The 19,797-nt window shown below is 33.5% G+C and overlaps 1 protein-coding gene across 1 annotated transcript in view; it reads left to right on the top strand.

Moving 5' to 3' along the window:
- LOC145263927 (uncharacterized) overlaps nucleotides 1–19,797 on the top strand; it is a 262,476-nt gene that overhangs the window by 53,562 nt on the left and 189,117 nt on the right. Inside the window, exons 6-7 of the mRNA XM_080121001.1 lie at nucleotides 9,456–9,806; nucleotides 15,809–15,903. Coding sequence (XP_079977127.1) covers nucleotides 9,456–9,806; nucleotides 15,809–15,903 — 446 coding nt within the window. The remainder of the gene's footprint in view (nucleotides 1–9,455; nucleotides 9,807–15,808; nucleotides 15,904–19,797) is intronic.

Here is a 19,797-nt window from a genome sequence, read left to right as displayed (position 1 = left end):
AACTTCTGCATGTCAGTACAGTTGGGGAAGCAGTGACCTGGAATGGAATTCCAAAGTCTAGCAGTTCTGGGGAAGAAACTACTGGAGTAGAAAGATCTTTTACATCTAGGGATCTCTACAGTGTGGGGGTGGGATTTAGCAGCTTGTCGGGTCTGTCGAGGGTGTTCACGTCGTGGGGGCACAAGTGCTTGCAGTTCTTCAGAGCATTCACCATTATAATACTTGTAGAACAGGCAGAGGGATGCAACGTTTCGACGATGGGACAGAGGCTGAAGTTTAGATGCCAGTTTAGGGCCTATCAGATTTGCGACTCTCTTTTGAACCCTGTCAAGGAGCGAGAGACTAGTAGCCGATGCACCGGCCCAAATATGACAGCAATACTCCATACATGGGCGAATAGTGGCCTTATAGAGGTACAGGATACTTTCGGGTGTTAGAAGTTTTCTAGCACGGTAGAGAGAGCCCACCTTCCTCGCAGCGGCCCTGGCAATGCCTTCGATGTAATTGTTCCAACTCATGTTTCCTGTGAACGTTAGGCCAAGGAGCTTGAGAGACGTACTCTCAGATAAAGAGTCGTTGGCCATTGCTATAGGTGGTAGAGAGGGTTTCTTGTAATTATTGAATGAAACCAGTTTTGTCTTGGCGGCATTGAACGTTACCATCCATTTTTGTCCCCATTCCACTACTGATTGGAGGTCATCCTCTAGTGTTTCTGCCATTACTTTAGATATATGTTCATTTGTTTTCCTGTCGTGCCTGCTATAGAGTGTGGTGTCATCAGCATATATACCCATCTCAGAGGCAATTTTGTCGGGGAGGTCATTTATGAATATCAGGAACAGCAGAGGTCCAAGGATAGATCCCTGGGGCACTCCCGCATTTATATCATATTGTTTAGATGTCGACCGTCGAGGACAACCTGGATTTTTCTCTTATCTAAGAAGGATTTAATTATGTTAAGTATTCTACCAGTGATACCGTAAGATCTAATCTTCCTGAGGAGACCCTCATGCCATACCCTGTCAAAAGCCTTGTGTAATAATTGTTAATGGTGTAAATTGAGTAGAATTTTGATTATTTATGGGGACGGGTCAACAAGAATTTGTTTACATTGGATTTGAATGCTACCATGTTGTAATCGGTTGGGAAGCAGGCCAATGGAACAGTGTTCCACAGGTGGGCAGTTCTTGGAAAGATGCTTTGTTCATGGACTCTGCGTTTAGGCACAGGTAGAGAGTGGGGAAAATTGTTGTTAGTGGTTGTAGCTAGTCAAGTGTTTTTTTTTTTTTTTTCTTTTTGTAAAAGCTTGACAAAAGGGGACCATAGATTAGAGCTCAGACGAGTACTTGCCATGAAACTAACGATAGAGCAGAGACAGGCTGACAACATTTCTTCCGTGGGAAAGAGATTTTTATCTTCATTCACTCTACAACTTTGTATTTCTTTCTCTTTTCCTAATTTTTTCTTTTTTCTTTCTCTCTTCCATCTTGCCTTCCTTTACTCTCCTATGCCAGTTCTCTCTGAAAACTGGAAATGTAAATATTGCAATGAATGTTTAAGACTTCAAACGGTACATGATAGGGGTAGAGGAGTTCGATCACCTTCATGGTTTCGTATTCCCCTTCCTATCTGCTTCTTGTGTCATGCACTTCATTTTTACTATTTTAGTGTAAACTGATTGCGGTTTATTTATTGCGGACTATTATCCTCATCCTTCTTAGTTGTTGTTTCACGACATTTCGGCCAACTATTTGTCTGGCCTTCGTCAGGTGGTAACTGCAACGGGATAGAAACTCTGAATCTCCTGACTGCATTCTCAGCAATTACTACCATCTATAGTTGTTGTTGCCTCACAACTAAAAAAGATGAGGATAATAGTCCGCAATAAATAAATTAATAAATAATACTCATCTCAATAATGAATTCCAATTAAAATAATATACTGATTGCAGTTTAGGAAAACTTTTTTTTTCACTGCTCTCACACTCTATCCACACACACACACTCTATCCACACACACGCACACACACACACACTATCCACACACACTATCCACACACACTATCCACACACACTATCCACACACACACACACACACACACACACACACACACACACTATCCACACACACACACACACACACTATCCACACACACACACACACACACACACACACACACACACACACACACACACACACAAAAAGAGGGGCTCGACGTTTTTGCCATTAAATGCTCACATTCCCGTGTACGTATCCATGTATGTCAATGCATATTCATATAATCTTGTGTTCGGACAATTAGCAATGCCCATTGATCATAAAATGCTTTGGATAATTACATATTTAAAGGTTCTTCTATTAAAATAGTGATATTTGAAAAACCAATGCACTTTAAATCCTAAAATTATAACCATTTTGTTCGGAAATGAATCTCCTTTCACATGCTTTAATCTTAATCATAAAACTGTAGACCATCCTTGCTTGCTTGCTCTAATCTACTGTGTATGCATGTGCATATGTGTGTGAGGGTGCATGTATGCTGGCAGGTTTATATATATATATATATATATATATATATATATATATATATATATATATATATATAGTTACTTGTAGTTTCATTAAATACTTTTATATGCAAAATCCGATCCTGCATTTTGCTAATTCCTGCCCTCTGATGAGAAGGAGAGTATTTCTTCGAAACTCCGCGGATTAAGGACTATCAACTTATCTTGTGCTTCCTTTTTTAAAATTAAATATGTTTTTAACTCTTTTTCAAGATGTCTTTTAACATGTTTTATTAATCATTTGTTCATATATATATATATATATATATATATATATATTTATATACCAAGTTAAAGCTATTCAAGAGGGAAAACTCCTGAATTAAAAAGATGTTATTAAGAGTGCTCAATGAAAAAGAGCAAACTATATTGTTTTTATTTATATAGACAAATATTACGTAGTCGCTAGACTGAACAATTTAAAAAAAAAAAAAAAAAATATTTCTTTTATTCTCCCATTTGAGGACTAGACTTCAGTGGAACACAAACTTTATTACGTCGCCTAACGAAGACTTGTGGTCTTGACCATTTGTCTGGAACTTTACCATGTTTAGTGTAGTGACCATGTAATATTTGTCTATATTAATATATATATATATATATATATATATAACAGTAATAGAAAGGACTTGTCCTGCCTTGATAGAGTTCAAAATAGACTTCGTAGCCTCGTAAGAGATATCCTTTTCTTTTCCCTGCAACCTCTATCTCACAGAAGAGATGTTGCGAGTTTGTCTCTGCTTTATCGTTATTTTCCTGGCATGTGCTCGACTGAGCTTCAACCTATGGTCCCCCCTTGCCAAACTTTCGCAAGAAACACTCGTCTAGCTGAAAACACTATCAATAATTTCCCCAACTCTTTATCTGTGCCTAAACCTAAACATAGATTTCCATGAACAAAGTTTCTTTCTTAGAACTGCACACCTGTGGAATTGTCTTCCGTTTTCCTGCTTTCCAACTGACTACAATATGGTTGTCTTCAAGTCCAATGTAAACAAGTTCTTGATGAGGCATTCCACTTAAGTTAACAAATTTACCAAATTTCCATTACTAACAATTACTATATTGTCCAATTGACTACTGTACACTCCTAACCCTTATCCTTGAGTGGACTGTGGGCCTTGATAAGTGTTTATGCCTATGTAATATATATATATATAATTATAAAACTCTGTAGACTGTCTAGGCACCCTTGCTTGCTTGAATCTTGTAATAAATAATTTTACCAAGAATTCTTCATAAGTTTCAGTTTAGTTGAAAGGAACTAAAATCATGTTTTTTTATACTTTTGAAATCGTTACTATATATTTACAATATAATAATCGATAGAGAATATATATGACATGTGCATTAATTAAAATATTAAAGCATATTTTACGACGGGGCAAGGCTGGGTACTTTTGCTAATAAATAATAATCTACATAATATATTTACGAAGACGTTTGATCAAATAGCGTTATATAAATTTTAACGCTATAAAATGGCGCTTTTGGTAAGTTATTTTACAAACACCCTGCTTCTTTAAATGATCAATACCACGTTTCTATGAGGAATTTTGTCATGAAATTTGGAAAACAATTAGAAAAAACATCACTTACCCATTGTCATGATATGAAATTTGTGTGTGTGTGTGTGTGTGTGTTTTTTTTTTTTTGTCTTAAAAAAGACTTCAATATGACGTGTATGAAACAATTTTTTTTCTAAATATTTTTCATACTCCAACTAAGTAAATCAATGTTTTTATTATTTGTATGTGTTAAAATAATTATTCTATCCTGATTTCCCTTTTGGTAGCAGCAATTTTAAATTACTGTATCTCTCGAAAATATTAACCCTTTTTCAGGAAAAATTAACAATTTAACTTGATTGCTCAGTCAAGCCAGCAGCTGAACAGCAGCTACTGTCGGCTGTTTACTGCTTACTTTACATTGTGAGTGAATTTTTTTAAGTGATAACTAGGAATAATACGTTTATCTTTTGACAATTGTTTTTTCACTGGCAATCTTCGAAAACTCTTTACTGAATGAAAAATGTCTTTTCAATCTTTTTTTTTTTTTAATAAAATAAGTAAATTCAAATTATTTAAACAATAAAAGTTTATTAGAAATTTTTTTTAAACAAAGGCTGTTGAAAAAAATGAAGGAATTTGAATATTGATACGTTCAAGTCTCACCATAAAATTTAGTGTATATTTTAGAATTAAACTTGTAAAAAAAAAAAAAAAAAAAAAAATGCAAAAAAATCTTTATACTCGTCATGGAACAAAAATGTCATATTCCAAAAATCATGTGAATTTGGCTAGTAACTTTCTATTTTACTTGTAAACAAAAATAAGCGAATTAAAGATAAACTTGTCTGCAAAGCCTTGATCAACGTCAGTTTTACGGGTTTATTTTGAAAAAAGAAAAACACTTTTCATTTAAAATTAATGTGGTTTGTTCTTTTTATAAAATAATGGCTCTTTCAAGAAATATTGGTTTTCAAATAAACTTTTGAACTTTAGCAATAAATGACTTTCATGCTGCCAGTTAACAAAAGCTAAATAAAATTTTACTATTTATAGACGATTGTATGAGTATCCGAAAAAAAAAAAAAACTTGGTAGAAAAAAAAAAAAAAGGCAAAATAATTTAGAATATAGTGGAATCAGTTTCGCATATAAATTCAATTTAATGCTAAACCACCATTTCTTAGTCGTTCTTGCCTTTTAGTAGCAATACACGTGGCCGTTAAAACGCTTTGGATAATCACAGATTTCAAGGGGTTTCTGCTAAAATAGTCATATTTTAAAAACCAAAGCACTTTAAGTCTTCAAAATACCACCGTTTTGTTCAGAAATGAATATACTTTCAAATGAATTAGTAAATAATAACATACATTATATATTTTTAGAGTTTTAAGCAAATAAAGTGATAAAAATGTTAACATCATAAAACAACATTTTCGGTAAGATTTTGTAACGACCCCACCCCCCATCCTGATTTGTAAACATTTGTACCGTGTTTCTGTTAAGAATTTTTTTAATGAAATTTGGAAATTAGCCAAAAGAGATGTCATTTTTAATAATTTCGAGTGTCCGAAATTCATTTGACCACTCGTTTTTTTGTTGTGTTAAACAAAAGATTACAAAATGGTGAGTATTGAAAATTTTGAAAAAAATTTCTTCGGACACTCACTATTAAATAAAATCTTTTTATTATGTTTATTCGTTGAAAAGATGATTGGACAGTGTTTTCTCTAGTGGTACGTAGCAATTTAAAAACATAATATCCGAAAAAATCGTTATGAATTTGAATCAAGACTTCTGTAGTATTAGTGATAGTAGCTGTATCAGCAGCAGCGATAACATGGCGTAAAGACGTTTGTTTTTGTTGTTTATTTTTATTCCAAATCGATTTCCTTTTTTAATTGAAAATCTGGTTATAAAAAAATTTCTTACATGTTAGAGCTATTTTGTTATCAACCATACAAATATTTTTAAAAATTGGGTAGTAGTAAATTTTAAAATATTTTAACAAGCGAAAATGTGAAATATGATGTTTTGGTTCACATGTTCACACTTCTAATTTTCGTCCTTAAAAAAATGTTTTCAGTGAATTATTATCAAATGGAAATTAATTTACCCGATTATTAAAAAAAAAATAAAATAAAAAAAATAATCAATATTTAAATATTTGTAGGAGGTGCTCAGTTAATAAATAAAAATGGTAGAAAAAGACATGAAATGTAATTAAAAATCAAAATAACATTAATTCAAAATTTTTAACAATTTGCCAGCTTTAGCAAACACTTGTTTCTTTTTTTATATTTAAATAGAATTTAAATACTTGATATTTTTTCAAGCATCATGTTTTCTGTTAGAGGGACGTCACTTTTTTAAATAACATTTATTTTTGTCTGTTTGTCATAATTCTTGTAAAGTTTCACAATGGGTATCAAACACCCTCTTAAAAAAAACTCGCTTAATTCTATGTCTAATCCTAGGTATGAGTGGCAAGCCGCCTCGTAAAACCTTTAGCCTTAACAATAACGCTAAGTACAAGTGGCAGAGCTCCCCACTAAACAAACTTCCTCGATGAGCTCATATAAACGTTTAAAAAAAAAAAAGCATAAAAAACATTTAAAGAAAAGTGCACATGATTACCCCCCCCCTCCCCCCCAAATAAATTGGTCAACTGTCCTAAAACGCTAGGATCATCTTGAAATGGTGAATTATTTTACATTTATGTGAAACCAACCCCCACTCTAAATTCTAAAATTGTTTTTGTTTTGTTTCTATTAAGTCTTCAGGATGTTCACACATAATTTTCCTTAGCCCTATCATTAACCCAAAGTCAGAGTGGCAACCTCCCTACCTTCTCATAATTGCACAAAGACCCTCTTAAAACCATGCATAATCGCCTTTTAGAAAACAAACAAACAAACAAAAAAACACCCAGGATTTATCTATCATAGGAAAAAAAGGGGAGGGGGTAACTGCCCTAAAACGCTTGAATGATTCAAAATGGGAAATCATTTTACATTAAATTTTAAAATAATTTTTGTTTATCTTTTATTAAAGTTTTTTCGAGTTGTTCACATGCAATTGTCTATAAAGGTAGAATCACATATTTTGGAGAGGTGGTCAGATGGGGAGGGGCTAACAGAACGTATTAATCTACAATAATACCAAAGAAATATTGCAATATATTCATTTTTAACCAATCCTAGATTTCGATTTCAGTTTTTGGCACATAAAATGCATTACAACTAAACTTTCAGTTCTCTAACTTCTTTTCTTTTAATGAATACATGGCATTTTTAAGCAATTGCAGCATATTTATGTGAATTTACTGCAGATTATTTGGAACCCATTCATTTCTGGAGATTTTCAGTAGCATATTCAGATTCCTTGCACAAAAATACACTTTATATGGTAAATTTTATTGCTTAGTCTTTTGTTTTAACAAAGATATAGCATTTTTACTGAAAAAGTAGTGCAAAAAATGTGTACAAAATGCATATGGTATTAAAGAGGGGAAAATATCCAAACACGCAGGGCATAAAAATAGTCATAACTTTCTTGATTTTAATTGGATTTTAAAAATTTAAAAAGGTTCTTTCTTAGCTTATCAAGCTCTTTCCATATATACCAATATTGAAATATTTTAAGCCATTTAAATTTTTTCATGTGTATTGCTAGTTAGTACTCCGAATTCTTTTATTTTTTTCAAGTTGAAAAGTTGGTATATGTATAAAAAATTACTCTACCACTAAATCAAGATCCGAGTGACAAGCTCACCTTCTAAAAGTGCCTTCCCTTGAATGTGTCGTACCATTAATCATTAAATTTGAGCGACACTCTCCCCTCCTATAATCCGACCACTTCAAAATATAAACCTTTCCATAACTCTACCACTAACCTTAACTGGCAAGCCACCCCCATCGTGCAGTCTTGAAACCACACACAAAAAAGATCCCCTGCACCTCCTAAAAAACGCGCAGAATTTGTCTCTTATAGAAAAATAATTTGAGTAAAGAACAAAGGAAGCCAGTAATAGATCAGATAAAACATGTGCTAATATTGTTAGAAAAGACTGAGACTAGCAACATCACATTTGTATGGAGAGGTTGCAGTGGAGATCAAAGAGTTGGTCCATACGTTTCTATTTTTCAAGAACACTCAAATGGAACAAAAAATTAACTATTGCTACGCAAGGAGTGACTGTCTCGTTAGACCATTTTGAAAGTCTCAAGATACAAGGGAGATAACTCAAAACAATTCAAACTTGTGAGATTTTTTGTTGTAATGCCTATGGATTTACTTTAATCGTTTAAAAATTACCTTTAAAATTACCCTCGATAATCCTGTGTTAAACATGATTGCGAATAGTTGCCTTATCTTATTTTGGGGTAAAAAAAAGAATCCTTTAAATAATTTGACCATTAAATACACATTTTCTTTGGTGCGACAAATCAATTTTTTAAAATATATCGTTTTAAGCAAAAACAATATTACATACTTAATTATCAAGTCGAAAATAGTAATATATCCAAAAATTATGAAAATCCATCAAGTAGAACAACTATTATGTTTTTAATAAAAAAAAAAAGTTTATCGTTATGGACAACAAATATTACAGCTATGACTCAATTAAAAATATTGTTTTTTACATAGTCACATCAAGGCCCAGAGGCCACTTGAGGATAAGGGTTATTGAGTGTACAGTAATCAGTGGGATAATATCGTAGTAATGGAAATTTGGTAGAATGGATTACTTAAGGAGGCGGTTCATCAAGAATTTGTTTATGTTGGACTTGAAGACAACCAAGTTGTAGTCAGCTGAGAAACAGACAAATGGAAGAGAGTTCCACAAGCGTGCAGTTCTGAGAAAGAAGCTTTGTTCATGGAATCTACGTTTTGATTTAGGCACAGTCAAAGAGTGGGGAAAATTAATGACAGCGGTTTCAGCTAGATGAATGTTTTTCGTGAAAGATTGGCGAGGGGGGTGACTAGAGATTGGAGCTCAGACAAGCACTTGTCCTGAAAATAATGATAAAACAAAGACAGGCTCACAATGTCCCTTCTGTGGGAAAGAGGCTGCAGAGAAGAGAAAAGGGCATCCCTCACTCCTTTTGGAGTTATGTCCCTTGTGTTTAGCCTCCGACTGCCTACTTCATAACGTCTAAGAAAATGCAATTTTACTTAATTTTCCATAAAAATTACTTTTAACTAGAAATATTTTTCTACTCTATAATTTTTTATAATTTTTGGATATATTACTATTTTCGGCATGACAAGTAAGTACGTAATATTGTTTTTGCTTAAAACGATATATTTAAAAAAAATTGATTTGTTGACTGTATCCTAACAAGCGCCTGTTCTTTTTTTCTTTTTTTTTTTCCAGGTAATAAAGATCCGATTCTGGTCAGTGATGAACTTTCCAAGAATTCAAAGTTACCGATATCAGATTCCAACTTGCCGACATCTTGCAATAAACGCAAAAGCTCAGGAGAACAAACCATGGTGTCTGCGGATAACACAGACGCCAGAAACTTTGGTGGTCGGTGTGATGAAAATGGTCGGTGTGATGAAAATGGTGGATGTGATGAAAATGGTCAGTGTGATGAAAATGGTCGGTGTGATGAAAATGGTCAGGTGCAGCCTGATAGTGATGAAGAGCTTGAGGACTCTGAAGAATTTTCACGGCAATGGATCAGGAAGCCAAGGCGTCAGGTGATCAAGGATGATTCTGATGGTAGGTGACACGATAACTTATTTTTTTATCTTCGTCGGCTTTAAGACTATATATATATGTGTGTGTATATAATTAAAAAACTCTGTGGACCTTGCTTGCTTTCTTGCTTCTTCTCTGTGATAATCAGCTGATTTCATCTTTTAAAAAAGGGATTACAGGTGAATTTATATATATGTGTATAGACATGGCTAAGGAATGAGGTAGGAGAGTTGTATGTTTTAGTTTTTGATTCTAGCTGATGACAACCAAGTCATGTGTGTGTGTGTATATATATATATATATATATATATATATATATATATATATTAGTGTTAGGACGATTAATCGGAATCGTAAAAATCGGAATCTTTGTAGGGTATCAGAATCGGAAATATTGGTGCCCATTTTCCGATGCTAAATCGATTCTTGTCATTTTTTATTTGATTTTCTTTAAAGTAAAATCTTTCCTTGCTGATAATATTGAAAATTCATTCATGTTAAAATACAAGTAAAGCTAAAATCGATAGATCATCCTCCAAAAATGTATTTTGACGTTTAAGAAAATATTTAACACGTGTTTTTATTAAAATCGAGGAAAATAACAATCTTATAATTAAATAATTAGAGATTTATGAAGAATCTGAATCGGTAATTTAGCATGGAATCGGTAATTGTATCAGAATCGGGAAAAATATTGGAATCGTCCAGTCTCTAAATATATATATATATATATATATATATATATATATATATATATTTATTAGTTTTGATCTCACTACTATATATTAGATTTAATATAATAATCGATAAAGAATTGAGGAATTGTCTCTATAATAATAAATGTGTAATCTCCATCAATAAAAATATCATATTTAAGTGTATCTTGCGACCGAGCAACACTGGGTGGCCTACTAGTATATGTGTGTCACTCCCTTCAGTCGGTCGGTTGAGACGATCGTTGACCTCAGAACTCTTCCACTCCAATTACGGCAGCCTGAAAACGACCCGACTCTGGCGGTTTGCAGCTCACTATTTTTGTCCTTCCAGTGACCACTGCCGGTGATAATTCTTAGCCGTTTTATTGTTGCTGGTATGGGGTAGTGACAGAATTATCAGTTGATCGTCTAAATTTATACTCCGGACCTGTTGTTGTGTACCTGCTTACCGGCGAACATCGCCGATAAGAGAGCCGTGTATTTTAGTGTGGTGAAAAAGGAAATTAAAATGATTCCACACACGAATAAACAATTAATCTGGGTTTATTCACAATAATAATGGTCTAATAATATTTCAGAGTTTGAAGGAAGTTGGCTGTAGCTATTTTAAAACGGTAGCTTGTGACTCGAGTTCAGATAAGTTTTTCGGCCATTGGAGATACGTGTTTTAAGTTAAAAGCCCTCTCTGCCCGACTTTAACACCATCTGAATTCGCCAAAATCGAATTCTCTCTTTTTCTCTCTTCTCCTTCTCTTCTCCTCTTTTTTCTGTGTTCGAGGAATATATACATATCCATCAATGCCCTTTAAACATCACGAGTTTGTATTTGTTTACAACAAGAAAACTTGCCTGTCATCAGCTTTCAAACCTTGTTTTCTAAAATAAACAACCGCCTGTCATTTCATCTCGAATTCTGTGTTTTAAAATAAACAGCCAGCTCACTCCAAACTCTGACCGTTACAACAATAAGTATCTCTTGACATACTTTTTCCTTTCTTTGTTCTAACCACAGAGTCATTTGATCGTCCTATTTTTCGTTCTTTTTGCTCTTTCTCTACAACGGCATATCAACCCCATAACTTGGTTACATGTGTGTGTATATATATATATATATATGTATATGGGGGTTTATGGAAAAATATGCTTATTCAATTATGTTTCGCCCTTTATCTATACCAATCCTTTTATTTATCAATCCTTTTATGTATGCTAAATATAACAGTATATACAAATAAATGACAAAATCTAAATTCCAAGATGTTCATTTTACTGTTTATTTCTTTCAGTATGTTAAAATGTTCAACTCTTGTTGTTTTGTAGGGCAGAAACAATTGTATAATTGTGTCAGTTTTTTAATATTTTCCGCCCTGACTCATCAGAAGAATATTAAAAAATTGACATAATTATGAGATTTTTTTCTGCGCTACGAAAAAAGTGCTGTCAAGATGAACTGCATCTTGGAATTTGAAATATAGACTTTGTGCACACACATATATATGTGTGTGTGTGTGTTTTTATATATATATATATATATATATATATATATATATATATATATATATATATATATATGTGTGTGTTCTTATAATTTCAACCTCAGGGTGTATTTACTTCAATCATTACAAATTGTTTCTATAGACGGGATAAACAAATTATCGAGCCCATGTTGTCAGATGATTTAAGCCAAAACTGAATAATAAGAAAAGATTTTTGATTACATTAAAAACCAAGATTTGGAGTAATGGATAGAGATGGGATAGGTGGGAGGAGTGAGAATAAAAAGAAAAGGGAGGGGGGAGAGAGTATGTTTAAATTAAAATTAGAATTAACAAAGAGAGAAGGAAATAAAGGAGATTGAAGATGTTGATAAGAAGTTGTTTGTTAAAAGGGATAAAATGAAAAAGAAAGGGAAAATATGACAAAATAAGAAGAGGAGATAGAAAAGGATAAATAACGGAAGTGTATGTTCCGACGTGTCATGAAAAAGATGCTGAAAGGGAAAGCAGGCGACGGTTTGTGCAAGTCACCAAAGTTAGAAATAGATCAAAGTGTCTACAAATCTTGGCAGCAGTGGTAGGGGCCAGATAGTCAAGATACGTACAAATTTAAAGATGCGTCCAATAAAATTAGACTCTCTTTATATAAAACTAGCAGGGGGTACCTGGCGTTGCCTGGATGTTTTCAGGTGTGTGTGTTTTTGGGTAAATAATAAAGTGTGAAAAAAATGTGCGATGTTTAACAGCAAGTGCCCGTTTTTGACGAGTTAATGACGTCAACTTTGAGTGCGGGACAGTGTTTTATATACCGCGAGTCTGTTCGCTTTTTTTATACAAAAAAGCTTAATGCACATGCGGCGATCGAAAATTGTTGAATATTTATCTTTGAAAGTCGGGCAAATTAAATAGACAGGCGGCCCGGCTGTTAATTCGTAGATATTATTTAGGCGCGATATAAAAAGTTTTAAGAAGTTGTGAGGCGACCGATCGGTTCTCGAAAAAAGGCCTTTCTTGGACATAAACGAAAACGCACACACACACACACACAATCATTTTCACTTTTATATTTGTATATAATAGGGGAAACAATTATAGATTTATAATTGTCAAAAGTTATAAAATGAAAGGGAGACAGTTATAAATTTATTAGGTAGTAATAGAGTTTGAGTCAAGTTTAGGTACGGAGACGCAGTTTTTTATTTGGGTTTGGAACATTTAGAGTTTTAACTAACATCAGTTGGGTGATTTTATTGAAGAATTTATTAAGGTAAATATATATAATTATAATTATGGATTAAAGTTTAGAGTTAAGGTAATCTGCTTGCGGGAAATAGTGTTTAGCGAGTTAACTTCAGTATTGTGTGAAGTTGTTGAGAAGGTGGGATTTATAATACCTGCAAACAATTGACGATTCATTTCTAATATTTAATAATTTATCTCTATCTCTAAAATTCGTAATAAAAATTTTTTTCATGCAAACAAAGAAGGCAAAGGGAATATAGTGATTTACAAAGATTAGTGTTTTTCTGTCGCTGCAACAGTGGCTTTTGTAAACAACTTCAGACTGTAGGCATTGTTGTTCTAGTGGGCATTCTGCCTTGTTCATGCAGTTGCAATTTTTGGTGTTACTAATATTATTATTGTAATTATTGTTGCTGTTAAGTATTCTATTATTGTGTTTCTTAATTATTCTTTCTAGATTGTCGCTGCAAGTGTAACTGAGTTTAATAGTGTTTTTATTAAAGAACTTAATAATTAAATGGTAATAGATGATTTGGCGTCCCCGACGAAACATCTTCAAACAAATATTTTAACTGAAGGAATTAATCACATTCTTAAACTTGTTATTATTATTATTATTAGTAGTAGTAGTAGTAGTAGTAATGTATTATTATTATAAGTATAATGATAAATAATAAAAATGTTTACATGATTTTTAGAATGTTACAAAAAAGCCTCTAGCGTGCACTGATCCATTTATCTGATTTTTGGAATCAGCGGTACATCTATGTGATTTTTGGAATATGACATCTTATGTCAATGTTTTTCAACAGAAGATAATGACGTCATCACCAGAAGTAAACACGTATAATATTGCAAAATATGCCAAACGTTGCAATTTACTTGCTTCCCCACAAAGTTGTTTTTTAATAGAAAAATTTAATTAAAAAAATAATTCAACCAAATGTAAGTCGATTTTGCTAAATGTTCATTCACCATTAAATTGTTCCCCTTGATAAGAATAGACAGTTTGTCTCCAAAATATTCTCAATGGATGCACACTTAAGCTCCAGCCTGTGGTCCACCCATGCCAAACTTTTACGAAAAACACCTACCAACTGAAAACCACTATCAATAATTCCCCCCACTGTTTATCTGTGCCTAAACCTAAACGTAAATTCCATGAATAAAGCTGCTTCTTTTTCAAACTGCACGCCTGTGGAATTCTGTTTTCCTGCTGACTACAATATGGTTTTCTTCAAGTCCAACGTAAACAAGTTCTTGATGAGCCGCCCCCTTAAGTAATCCAATTTACCAAATTTCCACTACTAGCGATTACTACGTTATTGTCCCATTGATTACTATACACTTATTAACCCTTATCCTTGAGTGGCCGCCGGGCCTTGATAAGTGGTGACTCCTTTGTAATCGATTTTCTTGCTAAATGATATCTTGTAAAGAGATTAGAAACCTCTCAATTTAATAAGAAACTAATTGAGGGATTTTCTTTTTCACCTTCAAATTTTATGCTTTAAGGGAATCAAATTAAATAAATGGGAATATCTATGTAAAAAAAAAAAGGGAGATAATTCAATAAATTATAAGCATTCAAGAGATTGATTAAAAGTATAGGATATCCCCTCCCTCCAAATGTCACTAACGGAATCGTTCATATAATTCATGATCCCAACTTTTGCCCTTGTAGAAAAGCAGCATTCTTAGCGTACTGCTCTTCCAAATGCGGTTGTGACAATGACTACCGCATGTTTAAAATAATGACTGCCTCTTTACAAGAATTGTTGCACTGTGCTATTTTTTTTTTTTTTTTTTTTATCAAATAAATTTCATTGATTTCTTCCTTCCCTCTAGTGCTACCAGATCAGGCTGTCTGAAGATACTAGCTTCCTGACCTAAAATGCACAAAATATTGATGTTATTGTTTTTTTTTTTTCCTTTTCCTCAATCATCTGATGCAAAGTGAAAAACAAAAACAAATTTTCTCTACAAAACAATCAAACCAAACACCATAAATAAATATTAGAAGATCTAAATCTATTAAATAAATCTCAGATGTCTGTGTGTGTTAGTATGTCCGCTAAAAACTTTTGTCATCTGCATCGTACAGGCACCAATGCAGCATTGTTAGAAAGAGTGATCTCTCGGACAAAAAATATTTAAAAAAAAAAAAAAAAAAAAATTGGAAAAAATCGTCAATTATTTTGTGTAGAAGTGTCATTTTGTTTGAAGAAAGGAGGCGGGTCAGATAAAAAAAAAAATCTTGCTTTCAATGTGGTTTACAAACCACGCATGCGCTAACCCTCGTTCTGGTCTTCTGTTTTAAAAAGCTAAATTTGGTACGTTATAACATCTGTGTCCTCATAAGCCCATCGATAACGTGTTTGCTTACTAACTTGAATTATGCAATTAGTTTGTTTTATTTTTCTTTTGGCTATTCCATCTACCTCCTAATTCAGACAATCAGACTACCGTCAACTCCTCTCTGAAGGATAAAAGATAAGTTTACTTCCCAGCATTTAAAAAATCAATATTATTGTTTGAATTCAATTTCTATGATTCTTGATTATTTCAGAAAATGAGGAACAAGTTGAAAGTATTAACCTTGACAGTGCTCCCGCCTCTTCTCAGAGTGCCTTATCAACTCAGATGGAAAAGTTCAGTACGCAAGTATGTATAAAATATTCAGTTTTTGAACTTTAGTTTTGTGATATTGTGACACTATCAGTGCTCTCTCCTCCCTGCAAGAGTCAGAATGTTATGGAGAAAGAGCAAAAAAAGTATGACAAAAGAAAGAAATGGGTTTATCGGAAGAACAATGGATAGGAAGTTATTCACCGAGTTAGACAAAGGAAGCTGAATGGGATTTTTAATCAGGGTGTAGCGAACTAAAGGACTGGACAATGGATTGTTTCAGGAGTGTCTGAATTTTGTGGCAGTGAATTCTATAACAGTTGGGGAAGTTTACAATAGTTAATAAGTGTTTGCAATATTTTATGCTGGTGCAATTGAGGACAATTAATGTATTGATTTTATTTTTTGCGGACTATTATTCTCATCTTCATAGGTGTTGTTGTTTCACCACTTTTAGCGGCCAACCTATCCTCTGGTCTTTGTCAGGTGGTTAACTGCGGCAGGATAGGAATACTGAGACTCTTAACTGTATCCTCAGTAATTACTGCCATCCGTAGTTGCTATCTTACCATAGTTTAGTTGACTAGTCCTCTTTGGGTAGATTGAAACTACTATCTTCACACAATGCTCACTTAGAACTGTAAAGACTCAACGCCACTATCCACTGCGCCATGGGACCCAGATAGAGGCATTGAGGCTCTACGGTTCCCGGTGAGCATCGTCTGAAGATTGCGGTTTCAATCCTGCCGAAACAGCCCAGAAGATTAGTCGGCCAAAACGTAGTAAAACAACAACTATGAAGATGAGAATAACAGTCCGCCCTCCCCCCCCCAAAAAAATCATTATACAAATTATGAAGCCGAATCTCGAAGGATTCTAAATAATAAATAACACTTGAGGACAGTTGTGAGTTTGACATAGTCAAAAGCAGATAGTGACTTAGACCTAGTTGGGAGAACCTTGGGAGATCAAGATGAACTAACGACCTCGACCTCAACAGAAAAGCTAAGATATAAATGTTAGCGCTTAGAAGATAGTTTCCCACGATTGTCTCACACACATGCCCAGAGTGCAATGACTATTTGTTTGGAGTCCGTACTTTCTTTTGCTTCTCGTTTTCTTATTTTTATTCTTGCGAAGCCATGCGCACCCCCTCGACAGCTGCTAATGGTTAACTGCAACACAGCCATAAGAAGGCTTAAAAAGAGAAGACCACACAGAAAAAATAACATTGAAGTTGGCGATGTTCTCTTAGTGAAATGAAGTCTATTTATTATTGATGGGACGATTCCAATATTTTTCCCCCAATTCCAATAAAAATACCGATTTAGTACTAAATTTCTGATTTCGATTCTTTATAAATCTCTAAATATTTAACTAAAACGTAAAAATACACTTGTCTATAGATTTTAGTTTTATTGATAAATTTTAAAATCAATAAATATTTTATTATTACTACCAGCAGTGGAAGATTTGGTTTTGAACAAAATTAAATAAAAACAAAAAATAATAAAAGGAATCATTTTTGGCATCGGAAAATAGGCACAAATTTTTCCAATTCTGATTTCCCCAAAAGTTCTGATATTTTTCAATTCGCGATTCTGATTCCGATTAATCGTCCCAACACTACTATTTAATATTTGATATTTAAAATTCCTTTATAGCCGATTTTTCTTTTTTTCTTTCTGGCATTCTACAAGAGTCTTTCTGTAGAATATTTTCCCCAATGTTTTTAGAATATGCAAAACAACCAGAGTGTTCAGTTAGGTATGTAAGGCATATCTTAAAAAAAAAAAACACTATACACAAGTAATTGTCGGCATTTATAGTGTGTGATGTGTTTTTAGAATATGAGAAAAAACACTATACACAAGTTTAATCGTGGATTGATATCGTAGGGAAACACAGAGAATTTCAGTGTATAATGCCAGCAATATCAAGTGTACCCTTTATCCAGTTGACTTATACTTTTGGGCTGACGTCTATATCATTGATTGATTTTATCAGTATACTAATTGGCCGTGAAATACACTTAAATATATTTTGCAGATTTTGTATTTATATAAGACTAGCGAGGGGTACCTGGCGTTGCCCGGGTGTTTGGAGGTGTGGGGGGTGGGGTTTTAAAAAAAATAAAAGTAAGTATGAGGATCGAACCCGAACCGTTGAGGCAAAGTTGTGAAAAAAAAAAAAACGTGCGACGTTAACCATTGTCCCACCGCAACATGCTTACGGAAACACGTTTGAATTTATTTAATTACTTGGATTTAGCAGGTGCTTGTTTTAATGAGTTAATGAGGTCAAGTTTGACTGCGGGGTTTCATTTACTGCTGAACATTGTTTTTCTCCCCAAGATGTTATAGGAAAAAGACTAACCCACATGCGGCGAGTGACAAATATTGAATATTTATCTTCCTGAAATCGAGCAAATTAAATAGACAGGCGAGCTTCATTGTTAACTGTGAGATATTACGATTTATATGTGATATAAAAAGTTTTAAAAAGTTGTGAAGCGAGCGACCGCTTCTCTGAAAGAAGCCTTTTGTAGACACACAGAGAAAGCGAACACACATACATACATACATTTTTGCTTTTATATTTATATAATACTAGCGAGGAGTACCCAGCGTTGCCCTGGTGGAGAATATTGACACAAGGATGAAGCGATGTTAAGAATGGTTTCCACATGATTAAAATAAAACAAAAAGATAGAGGGAGAGGTGGGTAATTAGTTTTCCTCGCTAACCATGAGGACAAAGAGGATAGAGAATTAAATGAGTTGGTAATTAACTTTTGCCCGGGTGGAGGATGTTGGCACAAGGACAAAATAAAAAAAAAAAATAAAGAAAGATAGAGAGAAGTGGGATTGAACTTGGAAACGTAGGGTAATTAGTTGCTTTTAAAACTGGCTGAGGGCCAGGTAAGCTTGGCGCTTTCTGTCAGTATTTGTTTTCCACAAAAACAAAATGTGATACAATTTGCTTAAAAATGAAATTTTCTCAGTATAGAAAGGTTTCTCCCTCCATTGACTGAGAACTAAAAAGGTTTTCTCTAATTTAATTCATCCAGAAGTCGCGAAATATATATCTATACTCCTATAAATTTTATATATATATATATATATATATATATATATATATATATATACTGATATTCATATTAAAAGCTCTTTTTCTTTTTATTTAAACTAGTGCGGGGGGGGGGCCTGGGTTGAGGATATTGGCACAAAGACAAAGCAGTGTTAAGAATGGCTTCCACATGGTTAAAATAAAAAAACAGATAGAGATGTGGGTAATTAGTTTTCCACACTAACCATTAGGCTAAAGAAGATAGTGAATTGAAATGAAAAAAATAAAGCAAGAGGTGGGATTGAACTCGAAAACGCAGGGTAATTAGTCTTCCTCGCTAACCATTAGGCCAAAGAGGATATTGTATTCAATGAGTTGGTAATTAACTTAAGAATCATAGGAGTCGCCACGCATGCACAGAAATGAATGTTGCTTTCCACTTTATTAAATGCTGCTTTTAAACTTGGTTGGGGGCCAGGTAAGCTTCCCGCTTTCTGTTGTTTGTGTTCGAATAGTTTCGCTTTATTATCCGAAAAAGATAAACAAACACTAGAGACGATGGCATGGGAATTTTTTTAACTCAATCAAAAAAAAAAAAAAGGAAAGGAACAGTGTCCGTTTGCAAATCTTGGATATTATGATCTCGGAAGTTTAGGAAAACTTCTTGCAAAGTTTAACCGACAGCCGAACCCTGATCTGAAAAGCCTTTCGTGGACATACACAAACACTCGCATCCATTTTGCCTAGAAGATTATATAGCAATGAGTTAAAAATTAATAAAAAAAATGACTTGGTGCCACCACCGAGAATCGAAACCAAAACGTTTAGCTTATGATTTACTTTTTCCTTTGATGTTAATGCC

This window comes from Euprymna scolopes, chromosome 39 (assembly GCF_053919585.1).
Source record: "Euprymna scolopes isolate OS-2025 chromosome 39, ASM5391958v1, whole genome shotgun sequence".
Taxonomy (NCBI): domain Eukaryota; kingdom Metazoa; phylum Mollusca; class Cephalopoda; order Sepiida; family Sepiolidae; genus Euprymna; species Euprymna scolopes.
The sequence above is the reverse complement of the archived record's forward strand: the minus strand, read 5'-3'. Positions and strand labels throughout refer to the sequence as shown.